General features: G+C 34.2%; 1 protein-coding gene across 33 annotated transcripts in view; it reads right to left on the bottom strand.

The window, feature by feature from the left end:
• The window catches only part of ROBO2 (roundabout guidance receptor 2), a 1,748,072-nt gene that overhangs the window by 91,238 nt on the left and 1,635,513 nt on the right, over positions 1-21,321 (bottom strand). For all 33 annotated transcript variants that reach the window (XM_063806020.1, XM_063806025.1, XM_063806033.1 and 30 more), the window contains 3 exons: positions 14,385-14,509; positions 9,844-10,015; positions 2,685-2,890 (listed from right to left, as the gene is read on the bottom strand). In XM_063806020.1, the coding sequence (XP_063662090.1) occupies positions 2,685-2,890; positions 9,844-10,015; positions 14,385-14,509 (503 nt within the window). The remainder of the gene's footprint in view (positions 1-2,684; positions 2,891-9,843; positions 10,016-14,384; positions 14,510-21,321) is intronic.

The following is a 21,321-nucleotide window of genomic DNA, read 5'->3' as shown; positions in this document are numbered from 1 at the left end:
TGTAGCACTTGTTATTACTTGCAAATGCTAAAAGAAAAGTATGTAGGTAATGCTTCTTAACTGCATCTCCTTGTCATTGTGTGGAGATACAAGTATGACATTAGCTGTGGTAGGTATGTTTTAATGAGTGCTGGAATATTCTACTTCTCAAAAGATAAAGATTCAGTTACCAATTAGCTGGCCTAGAAGAACACAGTATTCATCACGTTATTTTTTTCCCTTGCATTAAGTACTGAAAAAAAAAAATAGTGAGACACAAAGGAATACAGCCTACAGAAACTCTCTTGACTGTATGAGTGAACTATTGGAAAGCCCACTTCTGTCCCCCTTTAAGGACAGTCATGTTACAGGAAAAGAACAACGTTTTCATTTTGGGGTCCTCATAAACCTAAATATCGTTGCTAAAACTCACTCTTGGTATTACCATCATCACCACATTTTATTCCTTTAATTTTATTCCTTTAATTTTAAATAATATCTTTTTCTGGTCAGGAGTGCTTCTCATCTTTTCCACGCTTGTCCTTTTACCCTTAATAAATTGCTTTAAAATGAGATTAATGTGCAGGCAAATTCCATCATCTACTTTTCTCCTTGTGCACTTGGCTGCAGACAAGCCCCAAGGAGCTGGCATCTCAGAGAGACTACTCAGAAGCCTGTCAGAGGGCTCAAAGTTTGTTTGACATCATCAAGCACCCACCTTTAATTGCTTCTTTCAAACACTACTAGAAATCTTGACTACTCAAGCATACCCTTTAATTCAGTGATACAGTGAAAATGCATTAACCTCTATGGCCCAAGTCTGCCTTTAGCCCAGAAATAGAGGTTAAAGTGTTTACACAAAGAGAGTTGACATTAATTTTTTAATAACTTCCATTTTGTTCAAAGAAGGTTAACAATTAATTTACAATCAATAAAAAGACAGGCTCAAAATATCTGTATTAATTTACTTTTTTAAACTCAACTCGGCAGCATTTTTTCTATTTAAAGCAATAATTAATGCCTGTATCTCAAAAATTAAAGATAAATATTATATATATAAAGTAAAAACTTATGTGTGCATGTGTGTGCATGTAGCAAAAATAGTCACTTTGTTTTCTGATATACGTCTGTATGATATAGCGATAATCAGATAAACATATAATTGTAAACATATTCCCATCATAAAAGAACAATATGCCAAATTGTGATCATTTGGAAATATGTGTAGTTAAAAATTTTTGCCTTTCTTTTTAGCTCCAGAATGGGAAGATTCTAAATACTGTTTTGCTTTGTTTTTCTTCATCTTGGCTCTGAATTTCAACCTGGACCCAAGATTCTACAGATTGCTCCTCCACTGAAATTTTCTTCATGCACTATTACATCATCTACCTTAGTTCTGGGTCTCATCCCCAATCTTGTGATTACTAAAATATACTCTCCAGCTTTCACATAGCACTTGCTACATGGCAGGTAGGAGGAAGGGACTTACCATACCTAGTTGAATGAGTTGAATGTACTGACAGAGGACAGGTGCCCTCCATGATAACATCCTTCTGGTATTTGTATCTTGTGTAATCCCTCACCTGGAGTGTAAGTGGGACCTGTTGGTTCCCTTCTGGCCAATATAATATTGCAAAAGTGTCAGTATGTCATGTTTGTGATTTGTTCCACAGGACTGTAGTGCCCATCTTACTAGGAGACTCTCTTCCTTGCTGACTTGGAGGAAGCAAGTAGTCATATGGGGAAGATCCAGATGGCAAGGAACCAAAGGCAACCTCCTGCCAACAGCCATTGATAAGGTGAGGTTGTTAGTCCAGTAGCCACAAGGAACTGAATGCTACCAAGAATAATGTTGATTGGAAGCAAATCCATCCTGTGTCAATCTTCAGATGAGACGGCAACTCTAAATGACACCTAACTGGAGCTTTGTAAGACCCAGAAGCAAAAGACACAGCTCAGTCATGCCTAGGCTCCTAACTCACAGAAACTGTGATGTAATAAATGTGTGTTGCTTTTAGCCACTGTATTTTTGTTCATATTGTTCCATAATAATAGATAACTGATACAATATTCAGAAGTAGACATTTTATTTTGAGTTGCTCCTGAAGCAGGACTGACTTGTTAAGTTGCCAGGAATGCTCATTTTTTATCATGTAAACGTCAGTAAAAAACCACCAATGCCTTGTTCTTTCCATGGGTTTAAATCTAAACTACACAACAACTTAACCTACAACCTAAGGTTTCCCACTAACCAGGCAAACTCGCCGTTTATGTACTCAGTCTCATCTCTTTATTTTTCTTCTACTCAACTCTTTGGCCAAGCCACTTTATCTACATTTCCTTACAATTTCTTTTGCGAATGAAAGTAAATCAGGAGCATTTGTTGTTTTTGTCATTTCCAATACCCTACTACTCATATTAATGCTATGTGTTTAAGATTTCTAGATTTGTTGACTGTATACATATGGAATGGGATACAGGAATAAAAGTTTCAAGATTCTGTTATGAATGTGTGAGTAACGTAAAGACTGTGACCTTTCCTCTAATTTCAATTCATCATTTTTAAAATAAGTAATAACATTAACTGTTTTTAAATGTGCAGCAATTATACTAGGATGTAAGATTTTAAGTTCACTATGCAATTTTTCCATAGAGCAGTACTTATGTGTAGATGATAATTCATGTGCAAGTCCAATATTACTTACCCGTAAATTCTTAATCTGCAGTGTGCCTTGCTCTTGAATTGTTGCTCTTGGATCTCTACCCGGAAAAGTAAATCCCTCCTTTAACCAGCTAATTACAGGAAGAGGATCACCAGTGGCTTTACATTTCAGTAACGCTGTACCATCCACTGCCAGCGTTTGGTTGGCTGGGCCTTGTAGAATTATAGGTGGAGGTCTATCTGTCAAAACTGAAGAATAAAGCTCTTTTCAGGGTATTTTAACATCAATGTAGTTCAGTAGGCTTGATATATTGACACTGAAAGTAAGGTTAAAGCCCCAACACAATATATATTACTTATAACTTATTCTAAGCAATATGTATATTCTTGGTCATGTATATTCTAAATCTATCATATATCTATCATCTATATATGTACATACATATATACTATACTAAGGCCATACTATTTATTGTCAATAACTTCCTCTGCATTACCTATAATTAAAATGGCATTGAGATAAATTCTGACATTTTATAAAGACTTAATTGTATAAAAAGGCTTAGTCGTATTAAAATTAAAATTAAAATATGAATAGCTTATGGCAGTCAGTCACCTATGAAATGTTCATTTTATCTCATATGCATATTTAAGAAAGTGTGTGAAGTATCATATGAGTACAGCCAATTTTCACTTTTGCATTTATCATAAATATAGTACATAATTTCCCCCTTATGGCACCAGTTATGTGCTGTATTTATACAGGCTAAAATATTTCTGCTGATGTTAAAATATTAGATTATAAATAATTTCCTTCCAAAATTGTAACATGAGCTCATCAAATTACAGTCATATCATTTGGATGATTTGATTTAATTAGTGCTTATAATTGATCAAAGGAAAGTCATCTAGATTATATTTATCATATGACAAAAACAGTGCTTGTGCAAAATCAGTGTTTACATGTATATCAATTGTTGTGTTCATTTGGATAAATTTTCCATAATTTCTAAATGTTTAGCTTAGTATTGCTTTTTATTTATGAAATACTGTATTTGTAGTAGCATTTCGGTAGTACAATACTACTGTATCGTAGTAGCATTTCAGTGCTTTTAGAAGTATTTAATGATTATTTAAGAAGGACATCAAAATGTACAGTATTATTTACATGGTTAAGAAAAATACAGAGTTGACCGGAGGTAAGATTTCATTTAGAATTCATTAGAAGATCACCATATAATCAAAAGGACATGTCCAGGTCCAGGGAAGTCTTTCTAAAGAGAAAGTTCTATAAACTTCGGCATAGACAGCATAGACTTTGGTTAATTATCCAAAATATGCTTTTTATTGTGTATGGTTATATGTAACATATAAAATACATGTAATATATAAAAGAATATATATGAAAAAGACTTCCACAATAAAGAAAAAATGAATGATGGATTCTAATAATTTCTAAGCAACTGTGAAGATAAACTGTTTTTTCTCAAAAAACTCACCTTGTATTGCAATGTATACAATTGAAAACAGTTTGCTTAACGTTCAAATTTCCTTTGCCCACCAGCTTTTATAAATGGCAGCTTAAAATTACTGTCTTTCCAATTTACTTGCATCATATTTACTAGAGTTCATAGTTTTAGGGAACAAAAGATTAAAGTTAAGCAGCCTTTTCAGAACCTATCATGAGAAAGCCAACCAAATTTAATTGAAGCTAGAATTTATGATACAGGTTACCTTCATATCAAGACATTGCAGATTCTAGTCAACCTAAACCTACTTTATCAATGATAAAACCTAAGAAAAACAATAAAAACTGTTTATCATTCACAAACAAAAATTAGAATCATTTATTTCACTGCTTTTTTCATCAAATTCTTACTTTTAATACTAAATAAAACATTTTAAGAAAATATTGAAGTAGAATATTGTAATAATTCTGGCACATCTGTCAGTAATTAGGCAAATAGAAATTCAAACTAAAAGTTTCATGGGACTTATTTTTATGGGTCAAAAAGAGAAGGCCAATGAACAAAACACTATGAGTAATTTTTTAATGCAGTGAGAAAGTGAGTCTGTGTTACCAGAGTAAAGCATACTAATTAAATTTTAAATGTTTTTTTTTTTCATGTTAAATACCTATGCAGAATTCAGGTAACTTCTTATAACCTGCTTTTATTGTCATATCCCTGAAATCATTAGATGCAGCCAAAGGTCATCTAATTAGTTTTTTTCTTTCTTTTTTTTTACTGCCCTAATGAGTAGCTCATCACCTTTTGAATGAATTGATCAATAAAGTAATTGAAAATCTCCTGGCCAGACATAATTTTCAGTTCCAAGGATGTTATGGGTGAAAGATGACCACAGGTTTCCATGACACTTAAGTCAAAGGTTAAATGAACATTTAGGGATTCCAGTGATCTGTGAACAACTCCACGGTTTTCTCTCACTATGCATTATAAATACTCAATAAACCATTCATATAAGATCATGATGTGACATTTATTGTCAGTACAAGATATAAATACATCTTATCTCCCCAGTCTTTTTAACTTCTATTGGCTCTATTCACAGAATGCTGATTACAATTTCCTAATTCTCTGAGAGAAAAAGATAGAGCAAAAGGAAAGAAGAAATACAAAACAATGCCAGTGAACTAATGCGGAAGTCTTTTAGAGAAATATATTGAAACTCAAGTATATTGAAACATATTAGCTTAATCTATGATCAGTAAAATTGTTGCTCAACATAGCACTATTCAGCATCATTAGCAATTTCATCTTTTATGAATGTTTGAATTATAAATATTTCCAGAAAATGAGTCTAAGCGCAAAAATGTGACAACAGATACACTGCTCTAAACGGAATACAGGCATATCTCAGGGGTATTGTAGGTTTGGTTCTAGACCACAACAATAAAGCAAATATTGCAATAAGGAAGGCCACGCAAATTTTTTTTCCCAGTGCGTATAAAAGCTATGTTTACACTATTCTGGAGTCTATTAAGTGTAGAATAATACTATGTCTAAAAAAAAGTTCATACCTTAAAAATACTTTATTGCTAAAAAATGCTAATGATCATTTGAGCCTAGAGTGGTAATCTTTTTGGTGACGGAGGATCTTGCCTCAGTGCTGATGGTTGCTAACTGACCAGGGTGGTGGTTGCTGAAGATTGGGGTAGCTGTGCCAATTTCTTAAAATAAGACAATAAAGCTTACCATATTGATTCACTATTCCTTTCAGGAAAGATTTTTCAGTAGCATGCAATGCTGTGTTATAGCATTTTATCCACAGTAAAATGTCTTTCAAAATTGGAGACAATCCTCTCAAACTCTGATGTTGCTTTATCAATTAAGTTTATGTGATACTTTGAATCATTTGTTATCACTTCAACAATCTTGAATAGAAGTAGATTCCATCTCAAGTCATCACTTTCTTTGGTCATCCCTAAGAAGCAATTCTTCATTTGTTCAATTTGTACCATGTGACTGTAGCCATTTAGTCACATCTTCGGGATCCACTTCTAATTCTAGTTCTTTTGCTATTTGTACCACATGTGCAGTTACTTCCTCTACTGAAGTCTGGAACCCCCTCAAAGTCATTCAACTTTCCAAACTCCTGGTAATGTTGATGTTTTGCCCTCCTCCCATAAATCATAAATGTTCTTAATGGCATCTATAATGGTATATCCTTTCCAGAAGGTTTTTAATTAACCCTGCCCAGATCCTTCAGTTGAATTACTGTCTACGGCAGCTATAGCCTTGGAAAATATATTTCTTAAATAAGACTTGAAAGTTGAAATTATTCCTTGATCCATGGGCTGCTGAACAGATGTTGTGTTAACAGGTATAAAAACATTAATCTCTTTGTACATCTCTATCAGAGCTTGGGTGACAAGGTACACGTAGATGAGAAGTAATATTTTGAAAGGAATTTTTTTTTCTGCAGAGTAGATCTCAACACTGTACTTAAAATATTTCGGTAGGCAAACCATGCTGTAAAGAGATATGCTGTCATTCAGGCTTTGTTTTTCCATTTACAGAGCACAGGCAGAGTAGATTTGGAATAATTCTAAGGGTCATAGAACTTTTGAAATAGTAAATGAGCATCAGTTTCAACCTAAAGTCACCAACTGCATTAGTTACTTACAAGAGAGTTAGTCTGTCATTTAAAGCCAGGCATTGACTTCTTTTCTTCAGCTATCAAAGTCCTAGGTAACATCTTCTTTCAATATATGGATGCTTTGTCTACATTGAAAATCTGTTTAGTATAGCCACTTTCATGAATGAACTTCTGGATAACTTGATAAAGCTTCCATATTAGCCCTTGATGCTTTACCTTGTACTTTTAGTTATGAAGATGGCTTTTTTCCTCAAATCTCATCAACCAACCCCTGGTAGCTTCAAATTTTTCTTCTACAGCTTCCTCACCTCTCTCAGCCTTCAAGGAATTGAAGACAGTTAGGGCCTTGCTCTGGATTAGGCTTTGGCTTAAGGGAATGTTGTGACTCACTGATCTATCCAGACTCTAAAACTTTCTTCATATCAGCAATAGGCTGTTTGACTTTCTTATCATTTTTTGTGTTCACTGGAGTAGCACTTTTACTTTCCTTCAAAAACTTTTCCTTTGCATGCATAACTTTGCTAACTGTTTAGAACAAGAGGCCCAGTTTTTGGCCTATCTCAGTTTTTGACATGCCTTCCTCACTAAACTTAAGCCTTTGTAGCTTTTAACTTAAAGTCAGAGACATGTGACTTTTCACTTGAACACATGGAGGCCACTGTAGAGATACTGACTGGCCTAATTCCAATACTGTTGTGCCTCGAGGAATAGGGAGGCTCAGGGAAAGACAGAACAACAGGGGTAAAGAAACCAGTGGGTAAAGAAACCAGAGCACACACATTTACCAGTTAAGTTTACCATCTTATATGGGTGCAGTTTGTGATACCCCCAAAAAATTATAGTAGTATCAAAGATCACTGATCACAGGCCACCACCATAACAGATGGAATAATAATGGCATTGTTTGAAATACTGTGAGAATTACCAAAATGTGACACAGAGGCACAATGTGAGCACATGATGTTAGTAAAATGGCACCAACAGACTTGTTTGACCCAGGGTTGCCATAAACCTTCAATTTGTAAAAACCATGGTATCTGCAAAGTACAACAAAAGAAGGTATGCCTGTAATCACTTCTTTCTCTGAACATGACATACGTTTTCATTCTATCATGGAATTTCAAATGGCTCTACAATTCCCTGAATTATATCAAAATAAATGTGTTCAAAATGAAATAATGGCTCAGATAGTATTAAATCATTAACCTGTATGAAAAATCAAAACTATGAGTAGAAGCTTAAGGCATCAGCCAATGTGGCAACTTCATATTTAGAGACAGATTAATTGATAACATGTGTGTACATATTTAGTTCTTATAGTTTCATTTCTTTACTGTCAAAATCAACAACACTGTAACTTCTAATCAATGTCTCTGCAAAAGGATCTTGACTTTGTAATTGCTTACTCAAGTAAAAATCAATATAGGAATTAATACTCAAGCCAGTTGTAACAAAATGTTTAGAGCAATCTCAGTTGGCAGAAGATTTAACATTGGTCATCACTTATTTTTGACCACAGAAAGAAAGCTAGACTAACTACTGTTTTGTAATATAGCATGAGCTAGTGTAAGGCCTCAAAGGTTTTCCATTAATTGTATCAGACGTAATTCTGAATATCCACCTGTTTTATGAACGATAACAGTCACATTAACTGGCTCTTCTAGTTCATCAACTTTGCTTCCCACAAATATGGTTTGCCTTTTCCATAACAATTTCTTCATTTAGAAACATTTGAGAGTCAATCTTCTATAAAATATTATAAGTAGTTAAATGATAGCCAGTATCTTAAGCATTACATTTGGAGTGTTCTTAGGAATATAGAATAAAACATAGGATTTGGCCAGAATATCTTATTTTTCAAGTGTATGTATCTGGACATTTTTGCTGACAGGTGAAAACACAAGATCTTTTTAATGATTAATAATTATCTTTTATTCTTTTAAAGAAATATGGAGGTACAAAGAATCAAAGACCTTGCCCATCTAAGGAAGAATTTCTCATCACTGCTATCCTTGAACCTGACTTCTCCTTTCAGTTCCATAGCAGTAAATCTCTGCAGCATCAGCAGGTGCAGCCATTAACGACTCAATGTCCCTGCAGCCAATGTTTGTCTGTTCTATTTATTCCCATTCCTGACGTGTCACTGAATCAGGCCATACCATGAACAGATATTAAAAAATACTGCCTTTCTATTAATTTTAAATGACCTTTTAATCTACATGTAAATTTAAATTGTATAAAAGCACATCAAATTTCACCATCAGAGAAAGAAGGGGATCAAGAAGACACCACAGACCAAAGCACTTGTATCTCAGAAGCCAGCATTAGGGGAGAAAACAAAAATAAAAATCCTCACAAATAAAGGAGAGTAAGAAATAATTTTCAGTTTAAGACATCAAAGAATAGGGATTAAATTCACGCTCAGAGGTTCATGAAATATCTCAAATTTGCTAGCTGTCAATTGTGACAAATAAACTGCTGGGAAAAAATCAGATTATGCAGAGCCCTTCATCCTTTTCAACTTTCACTATGAATGTAGGTGCCTCAGTTAAGATTCAAAGTGCATATGTGCAAATAAAAATAATAATTTTAGCATTGTTCAGCACTTTGAAAGGTAGTTAATTTAACTTAGTGAATGCATAATTAAAATCATAGGAATGTCCTAATATGAATAGCTAACTAAAATCTCATCTCTGATAATATTAAAGGTGGTATGACCTCCTCCTAGAGTGAAATAAAATTATTAATGTCTAGTAGAACCAATCATGTCAGCCTAAGACTAAATAAAAATATACAGATTACATTTCAGTATGCAGTGAGTGTGATGACATTTATTTTTAAAAATGCACTATTCTATTTTTAAGAATTAAGTAAATTATCTCTGAAGTTCTTCTTTGGGGAAAATAAGTGGTATTCAATCAGGGAGAATTAGAAACTACCAAAAGAATGTGACCTGGATTCAAACTTAAAAGATAAGCATACATAGAAATGATTTAACAAATCAGCAAACTCCACATGGTTAACGTGTATCTAGAAATAAAAATCAATGTTTTCATAAGACAAATCTAGTAAAGATATCGCACCATCAGTAACCTCCAGTTGAGCTTTTGCTAAAATGCTTCCTGCCACAGTTAAAGCCTGGCAGATGTAGTAACCCGCGTCGGAACGTTGAATGTTGGTGATTGTGAGGTCTCCAGTTGGTGACACTGAGCATCTACTGTTGGGCTGCTGGGGTTGGTTTGGGAAAAGTAGGTTCTGTGGAAGCAAGCACAATCTCATCAATATTCATTTTCCACTTAAAAAAATTATGTGAATAAAAGCTACTACAATTAAGGAATACAGTGGGAAAAAGAAAATACACAGATTAAAATATATATGGTTCAGAAATGTTTAAATGCCACACAGTGGGTTTCACTGATAAAAGTTTTCCAAATCATGGTGGAATAATATCCTCTAAGAAGTCAATATTTTCTAGTTGAAAGAATAATCATCTGTGTTTTTAAAGAATGGGGATCTTTATCTCATCCTGATTTTCTGCTAGTTACTTAATATCTTTGAAGCTTGTTTCTTCATCTGGAAAATGGGCAAAACAATTCTTATCTGACTCAACTACTAAGGCCTCATGAAGATCTGGCCATAACATTGACTGTGTATGGGTTGTATAAACCGCACAGCTCTGAAGAATGCAAAATATGATTGCTGTTGATCATTTTGAATACTTGATGGACTCAACTGAATTTCTCCCAAAGTTGTTCAAAAGTGTGTGACAGAGAGCTGACTGTACTTCTGCTGTAAAGTTTTTGCAGCTTTGAATGGGGTTATAAACAAATGCTACAATTTAAGCAAGAGTAAGCAAATTACTGAAGATAAAAAGAAAATGTAGAATGTTTCTAAAAGTGTGTTACCTTAAACAATTTCATAATATTACTTTCTTTTTAAAACAAAATTACTTTAGTTTACTCTATATCTCATATATACATATAGCCTAATTACAAATTGTGAAAGTTCATCTATGAGAGGAGTAACATTAATTTGGATGAACTGTGTTGCTTTACTGTTGTTCAATTAAGAAAAACATTTGAGTATAATAAATTATATTGGGGCATGTTTCCAAGTTGGATTATAAATAAGGAGATATCAATTTTTATGTTGTATTTACTTACAAAAAAGGACATTTTAACCCTCTGGGATCTGTTTCTCCATATAGTAATTAATTTTCCAGGTTTGTAATTAAACAGTTTCAATACGTTGCAATCAGGAGGTAATAACATTCAATTAAAGGCCCAGGACACATTTTCACCTTAAAATGTTTTTACCCTTGAAGTAATACCAATGGAAGAGGATAAAATAGGGTATTAACACTTTTCAATTATGCTCAATGACTTTAATCCTGCAAATGATGTCCTGTTTTAATTAGAAGCTCTTCTCTTTATTGCAACATGATGGATGTCCACTTTATTAGATTCAAGTGTGACACTATAAGCCCACTTTACATAAACATTACCATGTTATTAAACTCCGTCTAAAACGAGTGATGTTTGCTAGCATGTCAGGAATGTAATTTCAATATGCTATTGACCTCTTATAAAATGTGTACTATTATATAAGGCTAGACATTTTCATGCATAGAAACACAATTTGAGAATCAGCTGATTCTACTGTAGATTCCAAATGTATTATCAAAATAAACGAGCTAAAAGAGAGAGTCTAAATTTTGAAGTCACTTGAAAATGATACAATAACTCAAAGTGCACACTTTCCCACAATTAGCCATTAGAATACTAATTTACATAGCACTAATATATCAGATGGGCTTTATTCTCTACAGGATGGCTTCCTCTACAATGTACCATCAGTCCCCCTTCTAAATGATTCGTTGACATGGAAAATGGCATTATATGAAGGTTAACCCATCATTTTTCTTCTCTGCTTGCATGACATAGGCAAAAGAAAATGGATTACAAGCAAAAACCGGGAACTTCACAGCTCTTCCCGCCTTGGAGAGTGCCTGGGTATCCTATTAGAGCTAATTGGCATTATCAGCATATATTGAGAAATATGGACCATTAAGTTCAGGCTTTTAACTGTTTCTACTGATGGATGGTCATAGATCACTGTAAAAACTGGATACTGGAAATAGTAAGACCGATTTATTTTTTCCCAATATCCCAATTCATGATTTGAGAATTTATAATTTGCTCAAGCAGTTCTCTCTTGTTCTCATTCACAGTATTTTCTCTCTGTGTATCTCTCTCTCTTTCTCTCTCTCTCTCTCTCTTTCTCTCCCACCACATCCCTCTCTATCTCTACCTCTATCTCTCTGATGGGAGAGAGATAGGTGAGGAAAAGAAAACTAGACTTAAGATTTTATGTAATCTTTAACATTAATATCTCTGGAATTATATGACACTTTGTCAAATACACAAAAAGGAATACTGAAATGCTATTTAATTGTTATTTATTTTGAAACCATTAACCAAGATGTAGCATATTTAAATATCCTATGTTTATTAAGCTACAAGGCCAATACACATTTTATGCACTACCTTGTAATTCAACTTGGAGCTACTTTAGGGAATGTGATTTACACCTGATATGGTCTTAGCTATATAATAACAAGACACATTATAATGAGATTTCACTCAATACATGGATTTAAAGTGTGAGTATGCAATGATCAAATTGCTTTACATCATTATATTTACTATCAGTGACATAACATTTTGCTTAACCTTCATAATGTGTAAAGCAACTTATTCATTTAAACTTTGTTTGTGTGAAGTAAAATGTGTTAGCCCTGTATTTTAGATTAAGAAAATGAGTTTCAGTACATTTAAATAGCACTACAAAAGTTGTACAATTTATAAGGAGGAAACTGGATTTTGAATTCTCTCCTTTGTGTGTGTGTGTGTGTATGTGTATGTATGTGTATGTGTATGTGAGTGGTGTGTGTGCATGTGTGTCTATGTGTGTGCATGTGTGTCTATGTGTATGTGAGTGATGTGTGTATGTGTGTGTATATGTATGCACGTCTCTGTGTGTGGCGTATGTGTATGTGTGTGGTATGTGTGTGTATATGTGTGTCTGTCTCTGCATGTGTGTGTATATGTGTGTGTGTCTAAGTGTGTGTGTATGTGTTTAATTGTCATGCTGCCTTACACTTACTTTAGAGTCTGAGACGCTAACATCTGAAAAGAATTTTAAAGCAAACAGTTAAAGAACTCTATATGTAGAAACCTGTTTTGTAATTACTAAATTAGAAAGAAGATTTGAGAGTTAAGGCCTGGAACAGTTCTGATGTGGGATAAGGCAGTGGCCATCACCTTTCCTTACCTTCCCATCACTACGTTTACATTCCACAAATCACAAGAGGAATGACTCCACCAAGGAGAGCTGAGTGAGGAATAAAAGGCCATTTGTCCATCCAGACTGAGCTGTTAGAACTGCTCACTATGAGCTGGTACAGGAATTTATAGAAACCCAAAACAATTAGACATAATGGCTGCACAGAACTTCTACAGGCTTCCTTGCACACATGTATGTTGCAGATAAACATATGTAAGCTTTAATCAACAGAGTCTTCTAATGCAACTTACATTTCCCATCTCTGGCCAAGGTTTTAGATTTCCAGAGATGTTTAATAATGATTTCCATTATTCCCAAGGAAATTTTTCTGGAACATGTAGTAATAACAGAATGTGATGAGGAAGACCACCAGTAGGTCTCTTCCTCAGAATATGCCTAGTAGTGCATGTTTCTAGAAAGTTTAGAAGGAAAATATCTCCAGGTCCCATGGGAATGCACAGATAAAATTATTTTGCAAACAACACAATTTTTAATCTAGTTTTACCTGGAAATTTCACTCATTGACTACGAACCTAGAGGCTAAGCAGTTGTCCAACTTTAGACAGAGTTCTAAATGAGAAAACTAGTGTATCCAGTTGACTTTCCATAGAGACTCTGAGAGGCCATGTTGCCCAGAGAGGGCCCTGGAGAGGACAAACCAGGGCAGAACAAAGACAAGACAGGTATGGGTTCCTTCTAGTGTACTATGTATTATTTCCTGTCTAACCCTACTATGGATGAATCCAGGAGGAACGGAGAAGGAAAAGATTTATCCTACTCTTAAATGGAAGCATGCTTTAATTAAGGGTAAGAAAAGTCATTTATGCTGTGTATATAAGAGAGAGGATTGAAATTAAATTCTGGGCCAATTAAACAAATATTTGACTGTTTTCCATGTCACAGAGACTGTTCTAAGTACTGCATATGTCCTGACTCTATCACACCACGTATCTCAATACAAGAAAACAAAATTAGCTTTACCTTCACAGATTTTAAATAGCTACAGAGGTTTTGGTTGGACTTTTAACGATAATTTTGTTACACTGCTGTATTGCTGTTCTATGTAAGAGACAGAATTTTGAAAAGATTAATACTAGCAAATAAAGAATGCTATTGCTAGAACATCTGACTCCTACTTATTTTTACATTCACCGGTCTCTTTTTCAGAAATAAAATAAATTCAAACATTGAGAACAAGAGAAGCAAGGCAAGCTTTCAGGAGCAGCAGAGACAGTAGAAGTTCAGAGATTTCAGAAAAGCAGTGAAGCCTCACACTCACCTGGCTGCCTTCTTTCTGCCAAAAAACAGCTGGCTGTGGGTTTCCTTTAGTTTCACAGGGAAATGTCACTGTTCGACCTTGAGCAACAATCTGATCTCTTGGCCGAACCACAAACTGTGGGGGAGCTATAATTTAAAAGAAAAGAAAGCGTGTAAATATCAACCATAGACAAATAAAAATATACCAAGGAGAAAATATGGTACTATGTTGATTGTTCAGTGCCAGAGAGAGACTACAGTTTTTTATTTACTTTTACACATTTCTCAAAACACAAAAAGAAAGAAATTATATTCAATCCAATGTGAGGAAAGAAGCAAACTTTTTAGCAGACGTGTTTTATATGTTGTACATTGTAATCCTTTGGCCTATATATACTTGCATAGAAAATTAGATTTTTAAATGATTTTTAACATTTTTAAGGAAAAACATGGATTTTCAAGTTGGTTCTGCTTTTTAAATAAATAAAGATAAGAAAAGAATCACTCTCTTACTCAACCATCTCCTTCCTCTAAAGTCAATTTATTTATAAGCATTGGCAGTTTTTGTAGTTACTGCAAGAATTATATAAGGCACAGGGATACCAAAGGGTATAAAATATGACCCCTATTCTTAAAAGTGCTTATATCTAGAATTCAAGAGTTGAAAGATTAAAGACATTGAAGAATTGAAGAGATGGGAATTATATACAAGGGTAATAAGCAATATAAATAAATGTATTGAAATGGTTGACTCAATCTAATTTATTTCATTTAGATAGATAAAGGTTAGTCAGGTAATTACTATGTTCCCCTACTGGGCACTAAAGATACAGAGATGGGAAGCTTTTATCCTGAAGCCATCAAAGAGCTTAGAGTCTAATGGAAATGAAAAACACAATGACAATGACAAAAACAAAAACGAAATTAAATCAACACTTATCTAAGACTGTGGTAAGTGCAATGGTAGAGGTAATCTCAGAGCACAGTGGAAGAGAATTTAAGTTATTGTATATATAAGAAACACAATAAGTCTCAGGAGAAAGAAATCCCTTGGTGTTGTAAAACCTACAGAAGGCTCTGTGTAGAAAATGGGCATTATGGGAGCTTTGAGGTAAATGGAAAAATGAACACATTCCAAACAAGGAGACTATGGAGCAAAGTATAAGAAGCAAGAACAAGCTTAGGATACAGTGTGTAATTTGGCAGGATGGAGGGTCCAAGTTATGTAAACAGTTTTGGCTACAAAGGAGGGTTTCGGAAGTCAAACTGAGGATTTTATTCTGATTTTTTTCTAAGCTGAAAAGTGACAGATGCAAAAGTAATTTTTGGCAGCTTTAACCCTCCGATGAATGTAGCATGGATTGGAGAGGAAGCCACTTAGTCTATAAAACAAGAAATCTGGCTGGGAGGCTAGTAAAATGGTACAGGTGAAGCTAATGAGACCAAGACATAAGTAACTCCGACAGAAAATAAAAGAAAGGGATGGGGGTAAAAATCCTAAGAAAGTTCAGATTTAAATGGTGGTCTAATGATTTTGAGAGAGAATAAAGTGAAAGACAGTAGGCAGTATCATTTCACAAGGGCATCTCCCTACCAAAATCCATTTTTGTTGAGCAGAAAACACAGTATTTATTCCATGACTTTTCTAATAATCTATTTCCACTTTAACTCGCTTCTTAGACTAGAAAACTGAGACCAAGAAAACACTTTAAAATCAACTCTAATTTTTAGAACCTAGTGGTACTTTAATGCCCTCTAACCATGAGTGATGTCTGGTAAAGACTGTCACTTGAAATCATTTCAGTCCTTCAGGAGAAAAGAAGTGCAGGTCCAAGAATGGGGTAAACGTAGATCAGCCCCAAACACGCAACCAATTCTTCATCCTTACAAGAATCCTAGCGTAGAAAAAGCAGCAGCATTTTTCCAGACAATTCCCTGGGATTTGTATTGACTTATTTTTTGGTGTTCTATTATATTGCCTCCTAGTTCAACACATCTAACGCATACCCCAGGGACAGATGGGATAAATCTACTAAATGACATTTTCTTCTATAACTATAGATAACAGAAGACTCATTCTAGCAGTACGGAAAACCCAGATTTATGAATCTGTTTGAACAGAGCGTGGTATAGTTTGCCTTGTATTTTCAGGAGATTCGTTGCTTCTTACAATCTTCTTGTTATTTCTACACAATTCTCCTGAATCAGCAGATACATTGATTTTTGTTCCATGTTTTCTCATAGAAATGATGGTGTAAATCAATGTTAAAAAATTATTTTAGAGAAAACTCTTAAAACACTGCAGTGACCATTTTTTCAGTAGAAATGTGAAACCACCAGGTATTTGTACCAAAAAAAACCACTTGTTTGTTTCCATCATCTGCAATCTTGTAGAAAAATTATATTTGTTATGAAAAAGTTAAGAATGAGTATATAGTTATCTCTTTGTAATCCTATAAAGAAAAATAATAGTGCCAACATGGACACTTGCTAAGTGAGGAGTATTGAATAATTTAGCATGTATCAAAAATTATTAAAAATTCAAAACTCAGTTCGGTCAAAATCAGTCACTTAAAAGATTTGAATAAAAATCACCTATTTAGCTTATTAGTTAATTTGTACTGCTTTGGGCCAGAAATAATTTAAATTACCTCATAAAAGTAGTTAGTAAAACCTTAGAGTCCTGGATACTCTATACAGTCCTTCTTTACAAATTTTTAAAATATATTAACTGAGAATAAACATGATTGAAATCATCAAATGAAATCAATGAAACATAAACATATATTTATGTATTTTATAGTTTTAAGCATATTAATCTTCATCTATCCAGTAAAATTACAAATCTCTATCACTAAAATTACCATGCATACTTTAGAAGTAGAGACTTCCAAGAATTTAATTTTCAAACTTTTGAAAAATTTTTTTTGTAGATGAGTGATTTTGCAAAATGCTTTTGGCATCCAGATAATACAATTTTAACACCACTGCTAAAATATAGTCCTCAAAATAAGGACTGGCAAATGACCACATCTATGCATCTACTTTTCTGAAAAGACATAATTCATCCATTTATTCACACAAAATGTATTGATTGACTAAAAATGATGATACATTCTGGTTGGTACAGGAGATGGGAAGCCAGATAAAATTGTTCTCGCCCTGTGGCAGAGGCTTACAAGTAAATATATAAATAAATACACAAAAACAGCAAAATGTGATTTTTTTCAATGAAAACAGAAAAAATGCAGACGGCACTGGGGGAGAAAGAGTGGAACAGAACCAATCAGGCCATGTTGTGAGAAAAAAAAAGAGAAAAGCTGCTAGGGCATGGCTACATTAGAGCTGTACTTTGGAGGACAACTAAGAGTTGACTAGGCGAAGAGTGGTAAGGTCACTTGGGACAAAGAGAAGCAGCACATAAGGCAGAGACCCACTGAACTGGATTTTTAGGGGCATGTAAAAGATTCTGAGAATAAAAGAAATCTAGGTCACAGTGGTCATATAGATAGGGACAGATGATTTCTGCTAAACAAGTGTAACATTTCATTCTGAAAACTCTAAAGATCTGTTCAAAGATATTTTTGTAAGAAAGATATAATCAGATTTATATTTTGGAAAGGGTGCTTTAGAAGCAATGTAGATGAGGATTAGAGAAAGAGCAAAGACAAAGCTGGCAAATCTTCACAAGTTGGGGCAGAAAATCCAGTTGAGAATTTTTATTTATAGTAGCACCTAAAGATATCATTTCATCAGGGCTTTTAAAGGACAAAGAAATTCTGCAAAATCAAAACATAATATTTACCACTGATGGTATAATCTAAAAAGGACAGGAAATTATAATTTCTGGAACTTTTACCCAATACTGGATTATTTTAAAGACCACTAACAAAAAACTGTCAGCATCTGTTATTTATCCTATAAAATATATTATCACGTGATGTTTATGTATATTGTACATTTACTCCAAGTCGGAAATGTGTTGTATTTCAAATGCATTCAATAGACTATTGTCACCAGAACTTATGCCACATTGATCTTGCTGGAACTAAAATCATCTAATCATATTTTAATTTTAAAAAATGAAAAAATGGAAACATTTATCAAAGCAAAAAATTTGAAGAGTATTCAAGTCTGTGAAAATACACATCCTTTCCTATTATCACCTGAAGGTGGACCAAAGAAACGAATTGCATCAATCACTTTTACTTTTGTAGACTCTCTGTCTGCCCTAGATCTATATTGCAATCTTCTGTGAAGGGATATCAGCTGAAGGAATTTATTTTTGAGGTTTTAAATGAAAAATTGCATCAATAATTCCTCTAATAACCCTCCACAGTTTCAGTGTCTCTGCCAGGTGGCAGTGAAAATGGTCTGAAAAGACAGTATTTGGCTGATGGCACCAAAGAGAGGGAGTAGACAGAGGTGGCATTTTATCAACACAGCACAATAGCACAAAGTGTGCTATACATAAAATAGATTTTCTATAATGACTCCCATTAAGTATTAAAAAAAAAAACTACTAGGTCCTCAAGACGACAATTCCAAACACATGCTTAAACCCAATGTGAATTAAAGAGATTGAGTTATAAACTCCAGAAGAATATGCCTGTTATAAAAATGGCAATTCTCCTATATGTCTCTGAGACAGAAGACTATAAAATATATACTTATATTCTGTCTAAAACCTGAAAGCATTGGAAAAATCTTTTGTTAACTATGATGTAATATCCTACTTGCTTAATCTGTCACGTGATTATACCTTATTGCTTCAGCTATAACTAGAAATGAGACGAAGCAAACAGAATGACACAATTTAGTGTTTAATCAACACTTACAAGCTGAAAAACAATAGCTCTATAAGAAAAGTATGTTGTGTGATTTCCAGAGAAATAGACCCAAATATAAAAAGGTCAATTAAGATTAGAGGTCTGGGACAGTTCACTTGAAACTGTGTTTTGAGAATTTAAATACAATGCACCGTAAATTAGATTTGATTTCTGCTAAATGATGCTTTGATACTGCATTCAGCCCAAGCTGGCTTCAATCAAAGTCACGCTGCAGCTCTGTTATGCTAATGCCTGCTGGTGAGAGTGAGTGGGTGATATGGAAATCAGATGGCTGAACATGAGTAGGAAGCACAGGCCGTGCATGAGTTGGGCTTTGAGATGAGGGGATGGGGGACCCTAAAGGTTAATCACATCATGTTCAGAGTTGTTTCAACAGGAAAATATGACTTCCTATGGCAGGCATTAGCATGGAGAGAGTCATGCAACAGCTACGTACATTCATATGTGGCACAGGGTGAATACAGGCATGCTCAGCCACTCTTTTTCTTTGGATATAATTTTATGCCTGAATGAATAAACTTTTAATTCTATAATAGCCATTTCGAATTTTCTGACAAACTCAAGTAGAATTTTTTTTGCTATTTCATATATTTACTTGTTAAATACTAACATATTCTATAAGCATATTTAAGAAGCATTCTCTTCCGTCATTTGCTTGAGTTAAAATTTCACTTAGTCACAAACTGTTTAGTAGAATGGCAATAATTAACATTCATTGAGAGCTTATTATGTGCTAGAGTTTGTGTTAAACCCTCCACAGGCATTATCTCAATTAATATTTGAAAAGCCTTATGTTTCAACTACTATCATAATGATGTAAAACCAGTAAAGTGAATCTTACGCAGGGCATAAGTAACACAGCTTTATTATTTTATTTTATTTTATTAAGTTCCGCTGTGCATATGCAGGATGTGCGGGTTTGTTACATAGGTAAATGTGTGCCATGATGAACTGCTGCACCTACCAACCCCTCACCTAGGTATTAACCGCAGCATGCATTAGCTCTTTTTCCTGATGCTCTCCCTCCCCCTGCGCGCCCCCACTGCCCCCGACTGGCCCCAGTGTGTATTGTTCCCCTCCCTGTGCCTATGTGTTCACATTGTTCAGCTTCCACATATAAGTGACAACATGCAAGAAATACAGTTTTCTTAAAGTTAAATTAGATTGGAGGACAGGTGTGACTTCTGGCTTATTCGAATGCCACAGTAGGAACTCTTAAACACTGAGATGCCAGATTCATTTGGTTCCGTTCGAACCAAGATCTGATTAACTAAAAATTTGTCATATCTAATACGAAGAAGAATGATAGAACTTTAATGCTATTATTTCCAATATGCTACAAAGATTTGAAAAATAATAACATTACGTTTTTTCTGAATGATTGTTTTTATTATTAGGATAGCATAAAACCCATTACCTTTCTCTTTCTATACTACCTGTAAGTATAACCTTTCTTAAGCACACTTCCTTCAAGTCACTCTTTATTCATAAACCTATAGTGCTTTTCATTGCATCACAGTGAAACCTACAATACTTACCATAGCAATGCTTGCAAATTATTCTTCTCCGTGTAGCATTCTGGCTTCCATCAGCTGATCTAAGATTTTCCATTCCTGACACTGATTTGTCCCCAAACTAGCTCCAGCATTTCAGCAGAGCAGTCTACTTTCAATCACTAGTATTTGCTTGGTCTTGTGGTTAACCCACCCCGATATCAATTATCCTTTGGTCCTCTTTGTCAACAATGATTAACCTGAACAATCTCTGACCTTGTGCTTGTCTTGTGTTCTTTCCAATTTAAGGTACTTGCTCTTGCTTGCATTGCCTTCTCTATTTTCCCCCAGCCTATATGTCTGACTTCCTTAGTTCAGTTTGAAGATTTTACTGGTATGGGGTGCTGTCTACTATTTAGCATATAAATAGTATATTTTTTTTCACCTAGAAAAGCCCAAAACAGTGAACACTAAATGAATGCCTCGGAATAGTACATTTTAAAAAGAACAGAATTCTTGATCTAAAGCAAATACTCAATATTTTTTCCTTCTCATTATACCTAAGGAATAATATATCTGCATTATTATACCTATTCCATTATACTTATACACATAC

Source organism: Pan troglodytes, chromosome 2 (assembly GCF_028858775.2).
Source record: "Pan troglodytes isolate AG18354 chromosome 2, NHGRI_mPanTro3-v2.0_pri, whole genome shotgun sequence".
NCBI lineage: Eukaryota > Metazoa > Chordata > Mammalia > Primates > Hominidae > Pan > Pan troglodytes.
The sequence above is the reverse complement of the archived record's forward strand: the minus strand, read 5'-3'. Positions and strand labels throughout refer to the sequence as shown.